General features: G+C 47.7%; 1 protein-coding gene across 1 annotated transcript in view; it reads right to left on the bottom strand.

The window, feature by feature from the left end:
- The window catches only part of mdn1 (midasin AAA ATPase 1), a 43,062-nt gene that overhangs the window by 6,389 nt on the left and 19,276 nt on the right, over positions 1 to 17,397 (bottom strand). The window contains exons 43-88 of the mRNA XM_060883515.1: positions 17,176 to 17,335; positions 16,854 to 16,970; positions 16,544 to 16,752; positions 16,278 to 16,426; positions 15,969 to 16,168; positions 15,605 to 15,831; positions 15,099 to 15,212; positions 14,884 to 15,013; positions 14,658 to 14,764; positions 13,643 to 13,776; positions 12,664 to 12,824; positions 12,433 to 12,553; positions 12,142 to 12,358; positions 11,822 to 12,065; positions 11,554 to 11,680; positions 11,276 to 11,446; positions 10,930 to 11,144; positions 10,437 to 10,824; positions 10,239 to 10,351; positions 9,387 to 10,050; positions 9,067 to 9,228; positions 8,656 to 8,941; positions 8,319 to 8,557; positions 8,142 to 8,237; positions 7,848 to 7,942; positions 7,472 to 7,596; positions 7,181 to 7,342; positions 6,301 to 6,410; positions 6,069 to 6,142; positions 5,597 to 5,783; positions 5,354 to 5,507; positions 5,107 to 5,253; positions 4,892 to 5,018; positions 4,653 to 4,758; positions 4,157 to 4,272; positions 3,646 to 4,056; positions 3,300 to 3,523; positions 3,044 to 3,181; positions 2,693 to 2,871; positions 1,646 to 1,807; positions 1,415 to 1,552; positions 1,196 to 1,334; positions 935 to 1,107; positions 704 to 838; positions 423 to 570; positions 1 to 289 (exon numbers count right to left, since the gene is read on the bottom strand). The exon at positions 1 to 289 is cut by the window's left edge and continues 10 nt beyond it. Of these exons, the coding sequence (XP_060739498.1) occupies positions 1 to 289; positions 423 to 570; positions 704 to 838; positions 935 to 1,107; positions 1,196 to 1,334; positions 1,415 to 1,552; positions 1,646 to 1,807; positions 2,693 to 2,871; positions 3,044 to 3,181; positions 3,300 to 3,523; positions 3,646 to 4,056; positions 4,157 to 4,272; positions 4,653 to 4,758; positions 4,892 to 5,018; positions 5,107 to 5,253; positions 5,354 to 5,507; positions 5,597 to 5,783; positions 6,069 to 6,142; positions 6,301 to 6,410; positions 7,181 to 7,342; positions 7,472 to 7,596; positions 7,848 to 7,942; positions 8,142 to 8,237; positions 8,319 to 8,557; positions 8,656 to 8,941; positions 9,067 to 9,228; positions 9,387 to 10,050; positions 10,239 to 10,351; positions 10,437 to 10,824; positions 10,930 to 11,144; positions 11,276 to 11,446; positions 11,554 to 11,680; positions 11,822 to 12,065; positions 12,142 to 12,358; positions 12,433 to 12,553; positions 12,664 to 12,824; positions 13,643 to 13,776; positions 14,658 to 14,764; positions 14,884 to 15,013; positions 15,099 to 15,212; positions 15,605 to 15,831; positions 15,969 to 16,168; positions 16,278 to 16,426; positions 16,544 to 16,752; positions 16,854 to 16,970; positions 17,176 to 17,335 (8,290 nt within the window). The remainder of the gene's footprint in view (positions 290 to 422; positions 571 to 703; positions 839 to 934; positions 1,108 to 1,195; positions 1,335 to 1,414; positions 1,553 to 1,645; positions 1,808 to 2,692; positions 2,872 to 3,043; positions 3,182 to 3,299; positions 3,524 to 3,645; positions 4,057 to 4,156; positions 4,273 to 4,652; positions 4,759 to 4,891; positions 5,019 to 5,106; positions 5,254 to 5,353; positions 5,508 to 5,596; positions 5,784 to 6,068; positions 6,143 to 6,300; positions 6,411 to 7,180; positions 7,343 to 7,471; positions 7,597 to 7,847; positions 7,943 to 8,141; positions 8,238 to 8,318; positions 8,558 to 8,655; positions 8,942 to 9,066; positions 9,229 to 9,386; positions 10,051 to 10,238; positions 10,352 to 10,436; positions 10,825 to 10,929; positions 11,145 to 11,275; positions 11,447 to 11,553; positions 11,681 to 11,821; positions 12,066 to 12,141; positions 12,359 to 12,432; positions 12,554 to 12,663; positions 12,825 to 13,642; positions 13,777 to 14,657; positions 14,765 to 14,883; positions 15,014 to 15,098; positions 15,213 to 15,604; positions 15,832 to 15,968; positions 16,169 to 16,277; positions 16,427 to 16,543; positions 16,753 to 16,853; positions 16,971 to 17,175; positions 17,336 to 17,397) is intronic.

Raw genomic sequence — 17,397 nt, 5'->3', positions numbered from 1 at the left:
TGGCCCTCATCAGCAGGGACAGTCATGTCCTCCTCTCTACCTTTTTCATCGCCCTTCTCCTTCTCCTCCTCATCTTCATCTCCTTCATTTTCTCCTCGCTCCTCTGTCTCAGTGTCTTTGTCTCCGTCTCTTTGCTCGCCATTCGTCTCATCCTCTGCTTTCTGTTCCTCTCCTGCATCTTGAGTGTCTGGCTGGTCTTGTGTCATCCCTTCGTTGTTCTCTTCACCTCCCTCTTCCTCGGCCTCGTCCACCTCCATGGGTTTGTCCTCGATGTCGTACGGGTTCTCGGCTACAGCGGGAGAAAAAATACTGAATAAATACTGAATACGTCGGTGCGCTTTTAAACCCCTTGTGCATCGTCAGTGTAGATGCTGTGCACACTGTGTTAGTGAAGTGAGCAACTGCTTCTTCATCACACTAACCCTCTCCTTCACCCTCTCCTTCCTCATCCTGTCCTGCCTGTTCATCCTGATCCAGGTTGAGCTCGTCGGGAAGATCCAGGGCCTCTGCTTCAGCTTTCTGCTCCTGCTTTCCGTGGTAGGGGTCCACCTCGTTCTCGTCAAACTCGCGCTACGCACATACGAGACGTTACAGAGACGTTACATCACTTAAGGTGACTGAAAGCTGTTTCTGAGTGCAGGATCTTCTGGAAACCCAACAACGTGGATGTGAAAAAAACAAAACAAAACCAACAAACACTTACCTCATCGACCTGTTCGTGGACTTTCTCTCTCTCGTCTTCGTCGTCCATTGGATTGTCTTTGTCCTTGTTTCTCTTGTCTTTATTCGACTCTCCGGCTTCTGTGTTGTCGTCTTTGGCAACCAACTCGGACTCTCCCTGCAGAATCCAAACACACACTCCACTGAAGCGTCTAATCAGTTAAAATGACTTCTAATCTGAGCTTCTTCTGGATTCACAAACTCGTGACATTACCTGGTCCGTTCCTGGCCCGGACTCTTCCTCCTTGTCACTGCCGTCCAGGTCGTCATCGTCGTCGTCATCGCCCCACATCCTTTCGTCGAGGGTGTCGGATGGTCCGTCTCCCAGGTCTCCCATCTTCTTATCCAGCTCCTCGTCCTCATCTTTATCGGAGTCTTCCTCATCACCTGGATGTAAAACAACAAATCATCACATGCTTATAAATGCGTGACGCTGTAACTGGTAAATAATGTTAACAGCAATAATGATGTTCACCTGATTCTCGCATCTCCCCGTCGTGCATTTTCCCGTCAAAGTCCTCCGACATCTCGATGGCGTCGTCTTCGTCTTTTATCTCTCGCTGGTCAGGCTCCTCTTCATTCTTTTCCTGTCCTTCCTGAAACGTGTCTTCGACCTGAAACCAAACATTTGTGTCATTTATGTCCTTTGCTTAAAAATTTCACCGATTTCCGTTTGGATTTGAACGAACGTTACCTGATCTTCGTTCTCGATCTTGTCGCTGACGTCTTTGACGCCCTCTCCCTCTCCGATCCCCCCGCCCTCGTAGTCATGGAACTCTGTAGATCCTTCTCCGTCGCCTCCGCCCAGTAACTCCTGGGGCAGGCAAAATCCCTGAGAGAAAGTGAGATGTCCTTGAAGATCAAATTCATTTCGTATCAGCATTCGTTACGATTAGAAAGGCACGGTTTATTTCCCTGACGCTACCTTCTGAGCGAGTTCGGTGAAGATGCTGGCGAGGACAGACAACAGCTTGCCCGTGCTTCGGTGAGCTCCCATACACATCGCCATATACCAGCGCACCAGCTCGGAGTACACACACAGCATAGGCTCCAGGCGAGTCAGATCCCTGCAGGCCTCTTTCATCTCCTGCTCATCACACACACGAACACACACACAGACCTTAGGCTGTATTCAGACTGTAAGAGATCGAACGAAGGTAAAGCCCACCCCCTCCGATGTTTGAAAGCCAATGTTGACATTTGAAATCACCAAAACAAACACGCCCCTAACCCAAATGGGTCCCACCCCTGTATTGATAGCTCCGCCCACACATACATACGTAACCCAGGCAAATAATAAAAAGAAATGTGACTTTATCATAGCTGAAGGGAAGAACAATACGATTGCAGATAAACAAACAAGCAAAAATGACACACAAGCATAATCATGTAAAGGACAAAGACATATATTAGTTCTGTGTAACAAAACAAAACCAACGTTACTCACCTATCGAGAAGGAAAAAAGCGCCTCGGCGTCTTAAGTAAAGTTGGTCACATATTCACAGATTGGAGTTTCCTGAGTCAATAACTCCTGAGCTAAACGCTGTTACTACACAAAACACGGTTGTAGCTGCGTCTCTACATTACTACGATAGAAAAGAGGTGTTATTTGTGTAGTAACAGTGTTTAGCTCAGGAGTTATTGACTCAGGAAACTCCAATCTGTGAATATGCACCAACTTCCTGCTCCTTCAGTTCTCTCCAGCGCTGGAAAGCTGATCCTATATTAACACGTCCTACTTCTTACCTTATCGTAAGTCTTTCTTCTCTTTCTTTCTTTGTTTTTATCCTCCATGTCAATGTTAAAACCACTTTCTGCTAATGTCACACATGCGCACTGAACACTCTCTCCGCCCACATTGACAAGACACGCCCCTTTCTGCTCATTGGCTACACGTTTGTTTTGATTTTTGTTTAGTTTGTCGTCCCGACTCAGTTTTCTGAAGCATTTCTCAAACAACGGAGACCCCACCTTTAAGTGCCGTGATGAACACGTGTCTCTGAAGGATCGCAGCCTCTCCAGCAACCTCTCTGTGACCCCAGTGACCTCAGCCAGGGAGAGACATGACACGTCTCCACTCAGGTCCTCCTCTAGTAAGCGGCTCAGGTGTCCTGGCTTCAGAAGCTCTTCGGCTGCTTCGGAGTCGCTCTCTGCAACAAAAACACACAGATCCAGAGTGTGTGCAGGAATTCTTTCTATTCCAACATTAATCTATTTCATTCAAATAACAGAAAACCTAATTTTAAAAGGTCTTTTTTTGTCATCTCTGGAACCGAGTATACAATTTGGTAGCTTGTGTACGGTTTGGTCACGAGTGCACACCTTTCCTGCTGTCTTCTGGCTGCTCTTCCTCTGTCTCTCGTTCTCTCCTCTTCACCAGACCCTGTACGGCACAAAGAACCGTATTTATGGTTCTCTCCAGCTGTTCTGAGAACTCGGCCCGAAACGCCGTGGCAGAACCTGCGGTGGAAACAGAGAAGAACCGGTAAAATGATCAACATCGACATGGTTGTTCAGAACATTTCTCTGGTCCGATGAGCGCTGTTCCGCAAGTTCTAGCAGGTTCTAAGAGGCTCACGCTTGGATGATGTTCTGTGTGGTAGTGGTCGTGATTTCCAGGCAGTGAACTCCCTGACGCAGGTGTCCACCTCGGTCTTGATGGCACGTAGACCTCGCGTCAGACACGGCTGTGAATGAGGCATGACGCCGCCGTCGAGGTTAAAAAGGCTCTCCACAGACGCCATCCTGTCCACCAGCTCCCCCAGTCCATGCACACATGAGCTGCACTCCTCTAAATGTCTCCTGGGGAAGAGAAAAAACAAACAAAAACAAAAGCGATTAGTGAAGAAATGCATAAAAGCTCCGGTTTTGTCAACGTTACACGACACTTTAGATGCAACATATATAACAGTTCGGAGTCTAACCTGGTTTGGATCACTTTCTGGGTGGATTCGTGACCCAGGGCATTAAGCCTGTCCTTCAGCTGTGTGCCCTCACTCTGTAAAGCCTCTACGCTCTTCACAGCCTCCACCCAGCTGGTCTCACCACGCCTCATTAGACACGCCTGAGGTTGGAGGTGAGCCGACAGAGGTGTGGGGTGGCTCAGCGTGGCCTCGCCCTGCCCGCCCTCGCCGGACTGGCACAGGGTTGCAGGCGAGCCCTCGGGACAGCAGTGTAACACCCAGGAGATCTGCTGCAGAGCCACGCAGCACTGCTGCGCCAGAGTCCTCGCCTTCGCCACCCAGCCGCTCAGAGAGTCCTGAGGAGGGAGGATGCTCTCTTGTTCTCCTGACGTCATCTGAGATCGGACATCCTGTATGGTGTTAATCAATCTTCTGCAGGGTTTAAAGGAGGAGAAGTAGGAAATGTGCAGTGAGAATAAAAAAAGACCTGAACGAAAATGACTCTATGTAACACGTCCGACGACAAACGTACCTGAGATCAGAGAAGCGTTCGGTTATTTTGGCAAGTCGACGCCTTTGCCTGAGCAGCAGCTTGAACAGGTGAGAGGAGAAGCCTCGGCATCGCTCCATGTTACCCAGACCGAGTTCCTACACACACACACACACACACACACACACACACACACACACAGCTTGTACCTTTGCTCATCTTTTAAATGTAGTAATTAAGCAACAATGGTATTTGCTTAAAAAAAAAAAAAAAAAAAAAAAAAAGACAGACAATTTTTATTTAACGTATGACATGAAGCCAAATCCATAAATGAAGACAAATAAGAGCAGCAGTTTAACAGGTCTAGCCTAGTACACACTCTCACTGTGTAAATGTTATTATGGCATTTCAGCTCTCTGTGAACTTTATTTTAACAGGACTAAATGCCACTAAATGTACGTCGGATGGTCCTTGAATGCATCTGGAATTTGCCGACTGGAATTATTTATCAAAACATCCGAAAATTTTTTTTGCAAACCTTTACGGCGGCCTGCATTGCAGCTTGCATGGCGTTCCGTCTGGCCCAGGAGCGGTAGAAATATTTCTGACAGCCGTCCCAGGCGCCAGTCATCTGACCGAACAGACTAGAAGGAGGAGGGGAAAAAATGTACAAAGTGAATTTTTCATTTCAGAATAAATGACAGTATAAAAATCACCATAGACGGTAATATCGATGAGGGAGCTGCCGCAGCAGGAAAGCACATCCAGAGAACGTACATGTTTTCTGTGGATTCCTGCGTTCTCAGAGCAGCCAAAGTGGTTCTCATCTCCACCGGCTGCAAAAAGAGCGGTTCTTCCGGATCTGCTGTACGACTCCACATCAGGCCTTTGCGATATGAGAGACCTTTTAAAAAATGAGAGAAAGTTTACATGTGTCAGGATCATAATGATGTGAATCTAACATAATAACATAAGTTTACTGCAGCACTGACCGATCTGCGCCAGCATCTTAAAGAGGTCGGCCAAAGCTCGCTGTTTCTGCAGCAGGATGTGTTTCGCTTCGGCTTTCTGCCTCTCTTGCTCCAGAGAGCGGTCCACTGTCAGACTCTGCAGCGCCTGAACGTTGCCGATGATCTCCGCTACACACACGAACACACAGCAGGATGAACAAAGGACCACCTACAATAACCTTTCACTGGCTCATGAATGAAAAACTCCATCCAGTTGTCAGAACTTTACCTGTAAACTGGTCGAGGTCCTCTGACAGCTCAGGCAGAGGAGTTTTCTTCACCATCTGCACGCACATCTTCCTCATCTTCTTCGTGAGCGTGGGTAGACGAGCCTGCAGTGACGTCGGCTCCTTGCTACGAGTGACCTCCTCGAGACCGTCGCTCTGAAACCAAACCGGTCATCAAAACGTCGTTCTTTTTGAGCAGGCAAATAACCCACAAATCTAAAATCTTGTATCGCACGACGTCCCACCTGTTGGTCTCTGCCCCGTCCGGGGAGGGCGCTCTTGAGTGTGCGGTGGAGCTGGTGCAGTGGTGTGTCTTCTGGTCGAATGTCCACGACGTCCATGTTGTCTGTGGTGCTTTTTGGCTCCACCAGCCAGGAAGCGCACGGCTCGGCCAACGCCGCCTCGAACTTCCTCACGAACTTGAACAAAGTCCTGAGAGCATCGTTATATTTTTTTTTTTTTAAAAACTGAACATATATTACTACATATATAGTACTGGAATACACCAGCTTTTGATTCCCCAGAAAAATTGACAAATAACAAACAAAATGTAAGAATAAACGGTTTATTGTGTAGTTTTTACACAATTCTATTTACTTTCTTATTTAAAAGGTGGAAAGTGTTTCTGTTGCTCCGTCACCTGCAGCAGAAACTAAATGAAAACAATGGATTTGTCTAAACTAAATCCTAAACTTGAGGTTTTTTGGGTTTCCTCACCTGTGTGTTTTTTCCACAGACTGTTTAATAGCCCAAAAGCTGACATCATTCCACTTGGAGATCTTCACAAAGTCCTGCATACAAAGAAAAAAAACAAGTCTCCTGTTTAATGCAGTAAAACTGAAGCAATAGCAATATCTTTAATGTAAAAGAAAAAAAAACTTTCTTTAATGATTAATAGGTTTTCCCACAGTACAGCGGTTAAAAAACGGTTTATTTAATCTTGACTTGCCTTGAGCTCTTTTTCGACGGGGGCTCTGAGCTGCGTGATTCTGGCCTGGACGCTGTCAGAGAACTGGGTGTAATACTGGTGTAGGTTCCACAGCAAACTACACAGCGAGGCTGAGAGAGAGAAAAACGTGGAGTTTTTAGCCAGCGGTCGTATGAAATGTGAACGAAGTACCTCAAATTGATCACATGAACCGTAAACATCTCTAGGTTAGGTCATGTTTTACACACAGCGCGTGGACAAGCGATCGGCGACTGAACACTGTATCTGTTCGGCGTCGAACAGATACAGAAACCTTGGATGTTGGCGTTTGAGGCAAATAGTAAAATTACAAGAATTTACACGCCGACGTTTGACCTCATTGATGTGAAACATGCCGTTATTTAAAGCGGAGTCGTGTTGTATTTATCCAATCATTATTAAAGGTGCGGTGCACGATGTTTGAAAGCCGATGTTGACATTTGAAATCACCTAAACAAACACGCCCCTAACCCATATGGGTGTCACCCCTGTTTTATAGCTCCGCCCCACACATACATACGTAACCCAGGCAACTATCATGGCGGAACCTGCTGGGGCGGCTGGCCGAGGGGATATTTTTATCAGTAAATGAACACAATGAGTAATACTATGGTAATACAGATGTGTGTTTGTAGTACTGTGTGTTGTACTGTGAAAGGTTTAGCTCCGATTCACACTCTCTCCGCCGCATATTGACAAGACACGCCCCTTTCTGCTCATTGGCTACACGTTTGTTTTGTTAGTCGGCCCGACTCGGTTTTCTGAAGCGTTTCTCAAACATCGTGCACCGCACCTTTAAGCCAGGACTGATTGTTAACCCTGGGCTAAATGAAGAACAAGCAGGAAGGAAGCAGTCGCTCACCGTGACCGTCTTGTTTGGGAGCCAATAGTACATGGCAGTGGAAGGCAAGCAGCATGGACAGGCGTGTGTGAAATTCACCCAGCGTGGATCCCTCCATAAAGCCCTGCAGTGTGGATGAAACCGAGGGCAGGGGCAACTCCTTCACACCTCCGTCCTTTACGTCTGAGGGCAAAATGACAAAAACAGGAAAGAAATAAATAAATCTGGTTCAGTTGGAAGACTCAAGATATAGCATTAAACAAAAAAAATTGTAGCCACGTGAACTGATAGACAGACACTGTGAAATTGTACCGGGTTTGCTGTCGGTCCTTTTCTCCTGCAGATCTCTCTCGATCAGCTGGTAGATGGAGAACCAGTGCTTGTTGGAGTTCTCTGTGTGACGCCTCAAAGCGTTATCCAGACTGCTTGACCAACAACTGCAAACACACACCAACTTAAAATCAGCGATGCTGTAGTGATCGGGTGGCGCTGACAGATCATTCCAAAGTAAAGAGTTGGTCGATAAGATGGATAGAACATGAACGAACCAGACCGGTGTCTCTAATCTGAACACGACCAAATGTGCAGGAAAATCAGAGCAATTGATCTAAACTACAATTTCATTCAAGATCGTCTGCTGGGTACAAAAAAAAAGTCCTGAATTGATACGGGAATGTTTTGTACATACTTAAGCTCCAGTTTCCTCCACTGGATGATGAGCTGTGTGATGGGCTCCAGCTCGTTCCTCAGAGACACAGAGCGACTGGCGTTATTCTCCCAGTCCTGAAAGGGGGGGGGGGGGGAGAGAGAGAGAGAGAGAGAGAGAGAGAGAGAGAGAGAGAGAGAGAGAGAGAGAGAGAGAGAGAGAGAGAGAAATGAGACCAAACAGAGTGCGTTTGTGTGTTGATCATGTTTGCTATTATGAACGTATTGATTCTACATGTGTGTCGTCAGATACATTACAAACGTCTCGTGTCCTCACCTGTGATTTGCTGAGTAAGATCTCCAGCCCATTCAGGAACTTGGCCAGTGGGCTGGACAGACTGAACCCCAGGATCCTCTCGACCACCACAGTGATCTGAGAACCATCATAAATAACATTGCATCAATAAGCACACCAAACAATCCGGTACGTTCTCTGTTTAGATCCTCATCTCACCTGCACCAGTGCCGGGTGTTCGGGCCAGTCTTCTAGACGCCGGCGAACGGCACGGGCCAGCTGCTGGATGGCAGGAAGGCACAACCGAGCCTGGCACATATTTGGCTCCCGGTAGAAGTCGTACGGTCCTTCGTTCTGGAGGATGAGGCCCGCAGGACCTCCGGAGCCACGGACCGTGTTCTGCAGCACGGAGCTGAGCAGCAGTTGGGATCCCGTCAGCTGAGGGTCCAGTTCACAGTCTGGTGAGAGACAAGCATACAGAAACTCAGCGTTAGGACACTGACAACATATAACTGACCTTCGGATTGTGACCATACTCTCCACGTTATTTCCTTACCCATTAGATGATAGAAGCGAGCTATTAAAGGTGCAGTGATCTGGTAAGATGAGACCAAAGCGCTCAGGTGGTCTTTGCTCCGGTTGCTCGGGGGATTTGACTGGTACCACAGTGACTGTGCGAAGCCCAGGCACAGTTTCTGATGCACCTGAACGACGGTGTTCTGGCAGCTGGACACTTGGAAGACACTGTTATCTTTGGACTCTGTTTCGCCATCACATTCTTCATCATCCTCGATAATGATTGGCTGCTCCAGACTGGGTTCTGAGGTGACGTCAGCAAAATCCTGAAAAAAAAAGAAAAAAAAAAGGTCGATTTATTATTGATTTCGATGCTAAACAGCAGGTAACTCGTTCACAAGTGAATCAGGGAGGTTGTGATGTACAGTGAGTTGTTCTAGGTGTTGCTCACTTTGTGGTAGGTGGGGAAGGAGCGCCTGAAGTCGCGTTCCTCCTGCTGCTCCTCACTAAGACCTCCTCCGTGTAGTTTAGAGCGACTACGATACAAACTGGCCTCCTTCTGCTCTTTCTCCCTTGCTCTCCTCTCCTGCTCGTCCCACTCGTTCACCAATGCCTGAATGAGCACGGAGACGCAAGCATGTTTACACAAACGCCATCCAAAACAACCCACAAAAAAAAAAAACAATTATTACTCTGGTGTTGTAGCATTTAAAAGTATTTGTTAAATCTCAAAATAGATCATTTCTCTCTGGGATTAGCTCACATACTCACTTGACACACGTGTCGGAGTAGAGTTTGTGCCTCTGTCCCAAGCTCTCCTGCACTTATTGCATGGCTTTGCAGGCACAACAGAGCGCTGAGCAGTAACGTGACAGGCTCTGGGACCACGCGGGTCACTTCAGAGTCAGGAAGCACCTTCCCCAGTCCTCTAAGCGTGTCCATGCATGTCCGAGAGCACAGGTATTGGGCGCGCTCTAGCGCAGACGTCAGTGGCGGTGCAGGAAAAGCCAGCAGCGTAGAGACGAGACGCGGGAGACCTGGCAGTGCAGTCAGCGTAGACGCCACTTGCGAGGCCAGAAGACGCATACCGTGCTGCAGCTGAAGAATAGCTGAGCGTAAAGGCACCACGACGTCCGGGTACAGCGGGTACTCATCGGACAGGCGCTGAGCGAAACGCTGCTGGGATGCCTGCCACACGGCTTCTTCCTTTAAAAGGCCCTGGATGCCTGGTCGGGATTTGGGGCCAGAGCCCTGCAGGGCCTTGAGCAGGTGTGACAGCAGGTCTCCCACTGCTGCTGGCTGCCCAATGCTGCACAGGTAGTGCTGGAGCTCCTGATACAGGCGTCCGTACTGCGGCTCGGCCGGCCGGCATGCCTGTTTACGCCCGAGCTCACAGATCTGTTCTTTAACCTGCTGCATGCGGATCCACAGGTACCTGCCCCACACACACACGATGCACAAACACACTTAGGGCACCAAATTACAAGTTACACAATGATACTCAAAGAGAAATCATCAGTGTTATTAAACATTTTACACTATTTCAATCAGTCCATTTTGATTAATTCTATTGTTTTATAATGCAGTTTCTAAAACCCTGAAAGGATTCAGGTAGAATCCTACCTGATTCTGGGATGTTGGAAGACGTCGGTGGTGCTGCTCTCTTCAAGATGAACCCCTGTGAGCAGCTGCGAGGACAGACTCCGCCCATTCCATTCGTCTTGAAGTAAAGAAAGCTGAGGGAGAATAAACTCCTATTTAGACAGACTAAATAAACGAGGTTGGGGTATCTTTTGTAAAAGGCTGTTAAGCTTGACTCACCTCATCTTGTGCGTATTTGAGTTTGTAAGCCCTCTTTACTGCCGGGTCAAATATTGTCTGCGGAACCCAAACTTGTATCTGCAGCAGGCCCATGTTTACCCAGAATACCCCAGACCGGGCCAGCTGGACTGTATCACACGCCCGGTTATGGGAGAACTGGGTTAAGCAAGTCACTAATGTCTCCAGGAAGCCTTCTGGGAGAAGGTTTTCAGGCAGGCCTTCTCGGAGGGCGACCTGAATGCCCTTCGCTGCTCCGATGGGGTCCTCGCCTTCAATGAGCGCATCGCAGGATTCCGCATAGCTCTCCTGTAACCCTGGAGACAGCAGGTCAGAGAGAGCGTGCAACTGACGGCACAACACCAGGCCCTGCAACCTGCGGTCTGTTAATCTACAGAGAAGGAATAAAGATATTCGTCATACACAAAACCTTCTTAGAAATTATTGAGAAGATATTTTCCAAATGATATTTAAAAATAAATGTACACGTTTCTACCTGAAGTCGGCGAGTTCGGACATGGCCAGGTTGTCCCACAGCACGGCGCTGAGATCCTGGAGCTGCCCGATCCTCTCTCTCCACTCGCCCAGCGTCACCCGTGATGACGTCAGGAAGGAGGAGCCTGATGGGTCCCAACGCCCGCCCACTTCGCTGCTGCTCAAAACTCCCAGCACGCATCTGGACCACACGGCTCGGCTCAGCATGCCTGGACCCTGCGTATAAGACGTTACGACACTTCTATAGCAAACGCAACCAAGTGTTTTGAAAAATAAATACAAGTAAAATAAGTAAATGACAGCAGCCCCCCACCACCACACACACACACACACACACACACACACACCGTATCCGAGGGCCCCAGTAGCGATCGGAAGCTCTTCTTTGTCTCTTCGTCTGGATTCAGAGGGCTCCATTTCAGCCAGCGCTCAGGATCTGTGGTCACACTGCCACTCCAGAGCGCTGCCAGTGTCTCGGAAAGCAGCTCACACCACACTAATGGCAGCTCCTCTACAGGCTGAAGAAAGCGAGGTCATCGGGAATAGAATATTAACAGCATTAATGTAATCTCTTACGCATTATATAAAAGTGGCAGTAAATTACGCAGAAGTCATTTGTGCACACCCGCTTTGTGTTGAGGAGGAACCAGAGTGGCTGAAGCAGACGGATGTTCATTGGCGTGGACTGCATGCAGAAGCGCAGGTGGTTGGACAAGGATCTTTGTAGATCTTCCTCCTCAATTTTACTCCCTCTGTGGAACAAACGGTGAGGCAGAAACGCCGTACATAAATTACACAATGTAATGAAACAAGAGACCAGGGCTAAGACGCACCGATCGTAAACATCAGGTGGAATATTAAAGCCCAAACTAAACTGGAATCTCACATCATACCTGTGTGTGACGGACTGGTGTAGGAGATCTGCGGTCACTTTCATCTGGTTGAGGATAGCGAGTTCCTCCAGCACAGGCCAGAGCTGAGCCCTGCGAGCCAGCCTCAGTAACAGCTCGCGGTCTGGACCTGCGCCGTCGCACACGTCCTCCTCATTCTCAGCTTCAGAGAGTGAACCCAGCAGTCCGCAGGAGGCCATGTGTCCCTGCTGCTGATTCACACACGTACGTAATCTCTCCAGCACACCTGAAAGTTCCAGACTTTTAGAAATCAAATGCAATGTGCAAAAGTTCAAATTAAATAACACACCCAAAGGACTTACCGGTACTCATCGGATCGAGAAGAAGGTTAGCCTGCAGGACCAGACCCCAGCCTTCCAGAAGCGCTTCCTTGCAGTCTATTCTCATGGCGACGCCCCGGAGGCGGGCCACTCCCTGTTTCCACAGCGACGGGGTTCTGTCACTCAGGCACAAGTCCCTGACATCGAGAGCCTTGCTGAAGAGGCGGAGATGGGCGGAGCATTCGGCCACGCTCTCCAACTGCAAAAAAACGGCACATCCGTCACTTTCACGGTCACGTAGTTTATTTAACAAAGTTACCTCACATTCCGTACCTTAAATGGAAGAGGCTTGCCCAGAGTTTTCTGAATGCTCTTTAGTGCCAGCGCAACTGACACTGAGCTTGAGAGTGTATTCTGGATCGTGGTGGAGATGGTTTGTAGCTCTTGCTGCCCTCTGCAATACACACGATGATTCGTTTTTTTTTTTTTAAAAAGAGATTTGCTCAATAAATAAATAAAAATAAGGCAGCCTCCAACAGAGTGCCATTATAATTAAATTCTCACTCGTAGTCTCCGTCGCCCATCAGGAGCTGGGGTAGCCGTAGTACCAGGTGTTTGTGGACCCACTGCCAGTGCAGAGAGAGCACACAGATGCCACGGCTGTCCGCTGGCAAGGAGTTACACACGTTCCAGAAATGGTCCCTCCACTGGAGCAGCTGCAGAATCTGCACAAACCATAACATAAGAGTTTTAACCTGCTAGTAAACACACACTCACTCTCACACACTCACTCACTCTCACACACTCACTCACTCACTCACTCACTCACTCACTCACTCACTCACTCACTCACTCACTCACTCACTCACACACTCACACACTCACACACTCACACACTCACACACTCACTCACTCACACTCACTCACACTCACTCACTCACACTCACTCACTCACACACTCACTCACTCACACACTCACTCACTCACACACTCACTCACACACTCACTCACACACTCACTCACACACTCACTCACACACTCACTCACTCACACACACACTCACACACACACTCACACACACACTCACACACACTCACTCACACACTCACTCACACACACTCACACACACACTCACACACACACACACTCACACACACACTCACACACACACTCACACACACACTCACACACACACTCACACACACACTCACACACACACTCACACACACTCACACACTCACACACACTCACACACTCACACACACTCACACACACTCACACACACTCACACACACTCACACACACACACTCACACACACACTCACACACACACTCACACACACACTCACACACACACTCACACACACACTCACACTCACACACACACTCACACACACACACACTCACACACACAACGACGGATTTGTGGAATCTTAGTACAGGCAAAATAATATTAACGTTCCAGCACTGTATGCCAAGGTGAGCACGCTGTGTGTGTGAGTGTGTGTGTAAAGAGGGAGAAAGAGAGGAAAGAGTCTCTCACCTCAAACATAAGGTGGTCTGAAATGTTCGGCTGGTCTGTCTGTACGGCCTGCAGCACGAAGGAGTCCCACAGGTCAAAGAAAGAGCGCAGGTGCACCAGGACCGGATGGGGTAACTGTGCGATATCTACCGTTCCTTTAGAAACACAAAGCAGAGCGTAAAAGCCGAAAAAATAAGTAAATAATTGAATCCGGATTGTTGAACTGAAAACTGGATAAAGATCCTTGTTATTTGGAGCAGTCGTGTTTAGATGGTGTGTGCACTGAAGAAACAGTATTTCAAACAGTAAATTCATTTGTACAACTTAAACAGCATTAAGAGATATTAGATTTTACCATTTACATTTATGGTAAATAGGCAGACGCCCTAAATCCAGAGCGACTTACGTTACACAACCGAGCACTTCGAGGGTTAAAGGTTGGACCGAAAAACAAAACAAATAAAAAACTAACGTGTAGCCAATGAGCAGAAAGGGGTGTGTCTTGTCAATATGGGTGGCGAAAGTGCTCAGTGTGCATTAGCAGAAAGTATTGACTCGGGAAACATGTGACCAACTTTACTTAAGACGCCGAGGCGCTTTTTTCCTTCTCGATAGGTGAGTAACGTTGGTTTTGTTTTGTTACACAGAACTAATATATGCCTTTGTCCTTTACATGATTATGCTTGTGTGTCATTTTTGCTTGTTTGTTTATCTGCAGTCGTATTGTTCTTCCCTTCAGCTATGATAAAGACACATTTCTTTCCAGTAGTTGCCTGGGTTACGTATGTATGTGTGGGCGGAGCTATCGATACAGGGGTGGGATCCATTTGGGTTAGGGGCGTGTTTGTTTTGGTGATTTTATATCTGGACGTTGGCTTTCAAACATCGGAGACCCCACCTTTAAGGGCCTTGCTCAGGAGCCCAGCAGTGGCTTCGATAGACCAACGCTTTAAGCACTAATATGTTAATACTGATGCTAATACAATGGAAATATGGAAAACTTTGTTTTTCTTTAATTAAGCTTGTACTGAAGTACCTTTAGAAAAGGCAGTGGCCAGTCTTAGAGCGCTGTTACTGGCTGATGCATTTCCTGTGTTGTTGCATATAGCTGCTCTCTCCTCTCGGTCCATCAATATTATGATCCTGAAAAATTATAGAGGAAAAAAAAATTATTCTTCTACTCAAATTCAGGCTGTTCAAAGCTTACGATTAGATCTGTGTTTTCTCATTCCATCTAAATATATACAAAGCTAGAAACGAACCTGTTGGCGACAGCATACAGAGCCTCCATAAACTCCATACATCGCTCCTCATCCTCAAAGTTACAGGTGTTAGCCAAGATGTCCAGGTACTGTTTGTTCCAGCGCATGTCTACGAGGATCCTGTAGTCATCTGAGGACAGGAATAAGGACTTTTGCGTGTTGTACATGTTTTATTATGGCTTTATTAGAGACTGTGTACACGTGTGTGTAGGTACCTGTGCTGTGGGGTTGAATTTGCTCGGTCAGGTATTTGCCTTTCCCAACAAGTTTGCTGTTGAAGATGGCTTTGAGAGCCTGATTCCCAGCCTCCAGCTGAATCAGCGCCGCTTCTGTGCACACACACACACACACACAATCATACTACTATGATTATCTCAAAAAGCTACTTTCGCATCACAAATGATGCATTTCAGAGGGCATCCGAAAATAGGACCTTAAAGGGGCGGTATGTAGTTTTTAGATTAGAACAGAAATGAAAGATGAGACATTTCCGCTCTCCCTTCATAAAACAAAGGACAGTGGCAGAGATCATTTCTGGGCCAGAAAAATGTAATCTTATTTAATTATTGGGCTTTAGAGTTTTTCAAGGTATCTGTTTTCAAGGCCTTTTTTTATCACTAACCGCACCTTTAAGTATTCAAAAGTAAAAAGAAAAACTCTTTAAGGAACACAACAAAGTTATAATTGGCTTATTAATAGTTCTAGAGCTCTGATGATGTACCTGGTACATGTTTGTAGCTTTTGGCGAGGTGCGAGAGCCAGCTGGTACGCAGGACCCAGTCACTGTGGGAGGCTCTCTCAGTCAGGATCCTCACCGCTGTGGGGAGGAGCTGCTGTGCATCGCTGATGCTGTCGCCTGCCCCGCATTCTGGAGAAAACTGCAGGCTTTCCAACGCTGTGCTGCTCTGCATCACCCTCTGAAAGTCGGTCAGGCTCAGCGGGCGAGTCCTGTGTGCATACATGAACGTAGGTTTACTCACACTGACACGCTGAAAGATGACGGTGAGAAGATGTTTGCTGGAATGAAGCCCAAATAATAAACGTTATTGCTGTGGGATTGCAAAGTGTGACTGTATGTGTCAGACCTCTTGCTGTGAAGGCTGAGCTTGTTCAGACAGTAGAGGAGAACCTGGCCGTCTCGCTGGACGCCGGAAAAGCACGAGTCCTCTGTACACTGCAGGGCAGAAGGCACTCGATCTGGCCAAACACCTGCACACAACAGCCCACTGCCCCATTCTTCTGAGTCCAACACCGCCAACTGCCTCTCTATCAGCTCCTGAGCCAGCTGAGGAAAAAAGAAAGGATGAGAATGCAACATCGAGCCATGACTCACACGGTAGGTCCAGTATGTGACCGTATTGTGTGTGTGTGTGTGTGTGTGTGTGTGTACACACCTTTTGGTTGGCGTTTGTGCGCTGACAGAGGACATACGCCTCTCCGCATGCCTGCAGCATGGCGCTGGGCAGATCCACACCTCTCTGCAGCTGACTGGACAACAACGCAGCTGCATGTAGCAGGGATGACGCCGAGGATGAAGGGGAGTCTGGGAACACAAACAAACACCTTTTACAGTTTCTGATATACTTTAGAAGCCATTTTGTACAATCACAATCGTGTGAAGGGAATTTTCACACTGAAGTGCTCATTTCTAAGCGCTCACCCCAGATGGCGGACTTGATCTCGGAGTGAACGGACCTCAGTAGGTCACAAACGCAATCTCCAGTTACTCCCATAGTGTGCAAGATGGTCTTCAGGTCCAGCGAGTCCCAACATACTCCCTCGTTCTCTCCTGGGATGTAGATCTCCACACCACGGTTCCTCATAGCTCGGGAGATCTCTCCATGTGCAGGGTCCATGGTGAGGAACAGCCTGGAGGTGACAGAGGAGGAAAATAAAGTAAATAGACGATTAAATTTGTAGTTTTTTTTCCTCAGCCAGGATGTTGGTAAAGGTATCATCTATGTATGTACCTGAAGTTAGGGTGTGGAGTGATGCTTTGGGTTGTTCCGTCTATGACCCCACGCTCGTTAATGGTCAAAGACCCGCCCGGTTCCAGGAGAGCGTTCAGCCGATCCAGCACAGATGGGCTACAAACGGAATAAAACATTTGAATGGTGCAATTTTTAGAAAATAACCAACCCGATAATAATTAAAAGTGAAGCATGGTGGTGGTAGCAGCCACAGGTCACGGTGGCTAAAAGTAATACATCAATTTGTACTCAATAACGTTAAAAATAACGAACCAGATCTACTCTGGTAGACCTGGTGATTATTAAAGCAGCAGTTTATAACCTGCAGAAGTTGACGTTGTCCATAAGCAGCCAGTCTCCAGCCTGAAGAGCCTGAACCAACGTTCCATCCAGCCATTCGAAACCGCCGTGACTCCAACCGTCCTCCATCTGCGCCAAGCGCTCCTTCAGCAGCGTGAAGTCCATCTGTAGCTTCGACATGTCTGCAGCGGCAGAACACATGATTAAAAGGTTAAATGACTTCGGCGCTTCCGCAGCACCTGAA

The sequence above is a fragment of the Tachysurus vachellii genome, chromosome 12, assembly GCF_030014155.1.
Source record: "Tachysurus vachellii isolate PV-2020 chromosome 12, HZAU_Pvac_v1, whole genome shotgun sequence".
NCBI classification, from domain to species: Eukaryota; Metazoa; Chordata; class Actinopteri; order Siluriformes; family Bagridae; genus Tachysurus; species Tachysurus vachellii.
This window is presented reverse-complemented; position numbering and strand designations above follow the sequence as displayed.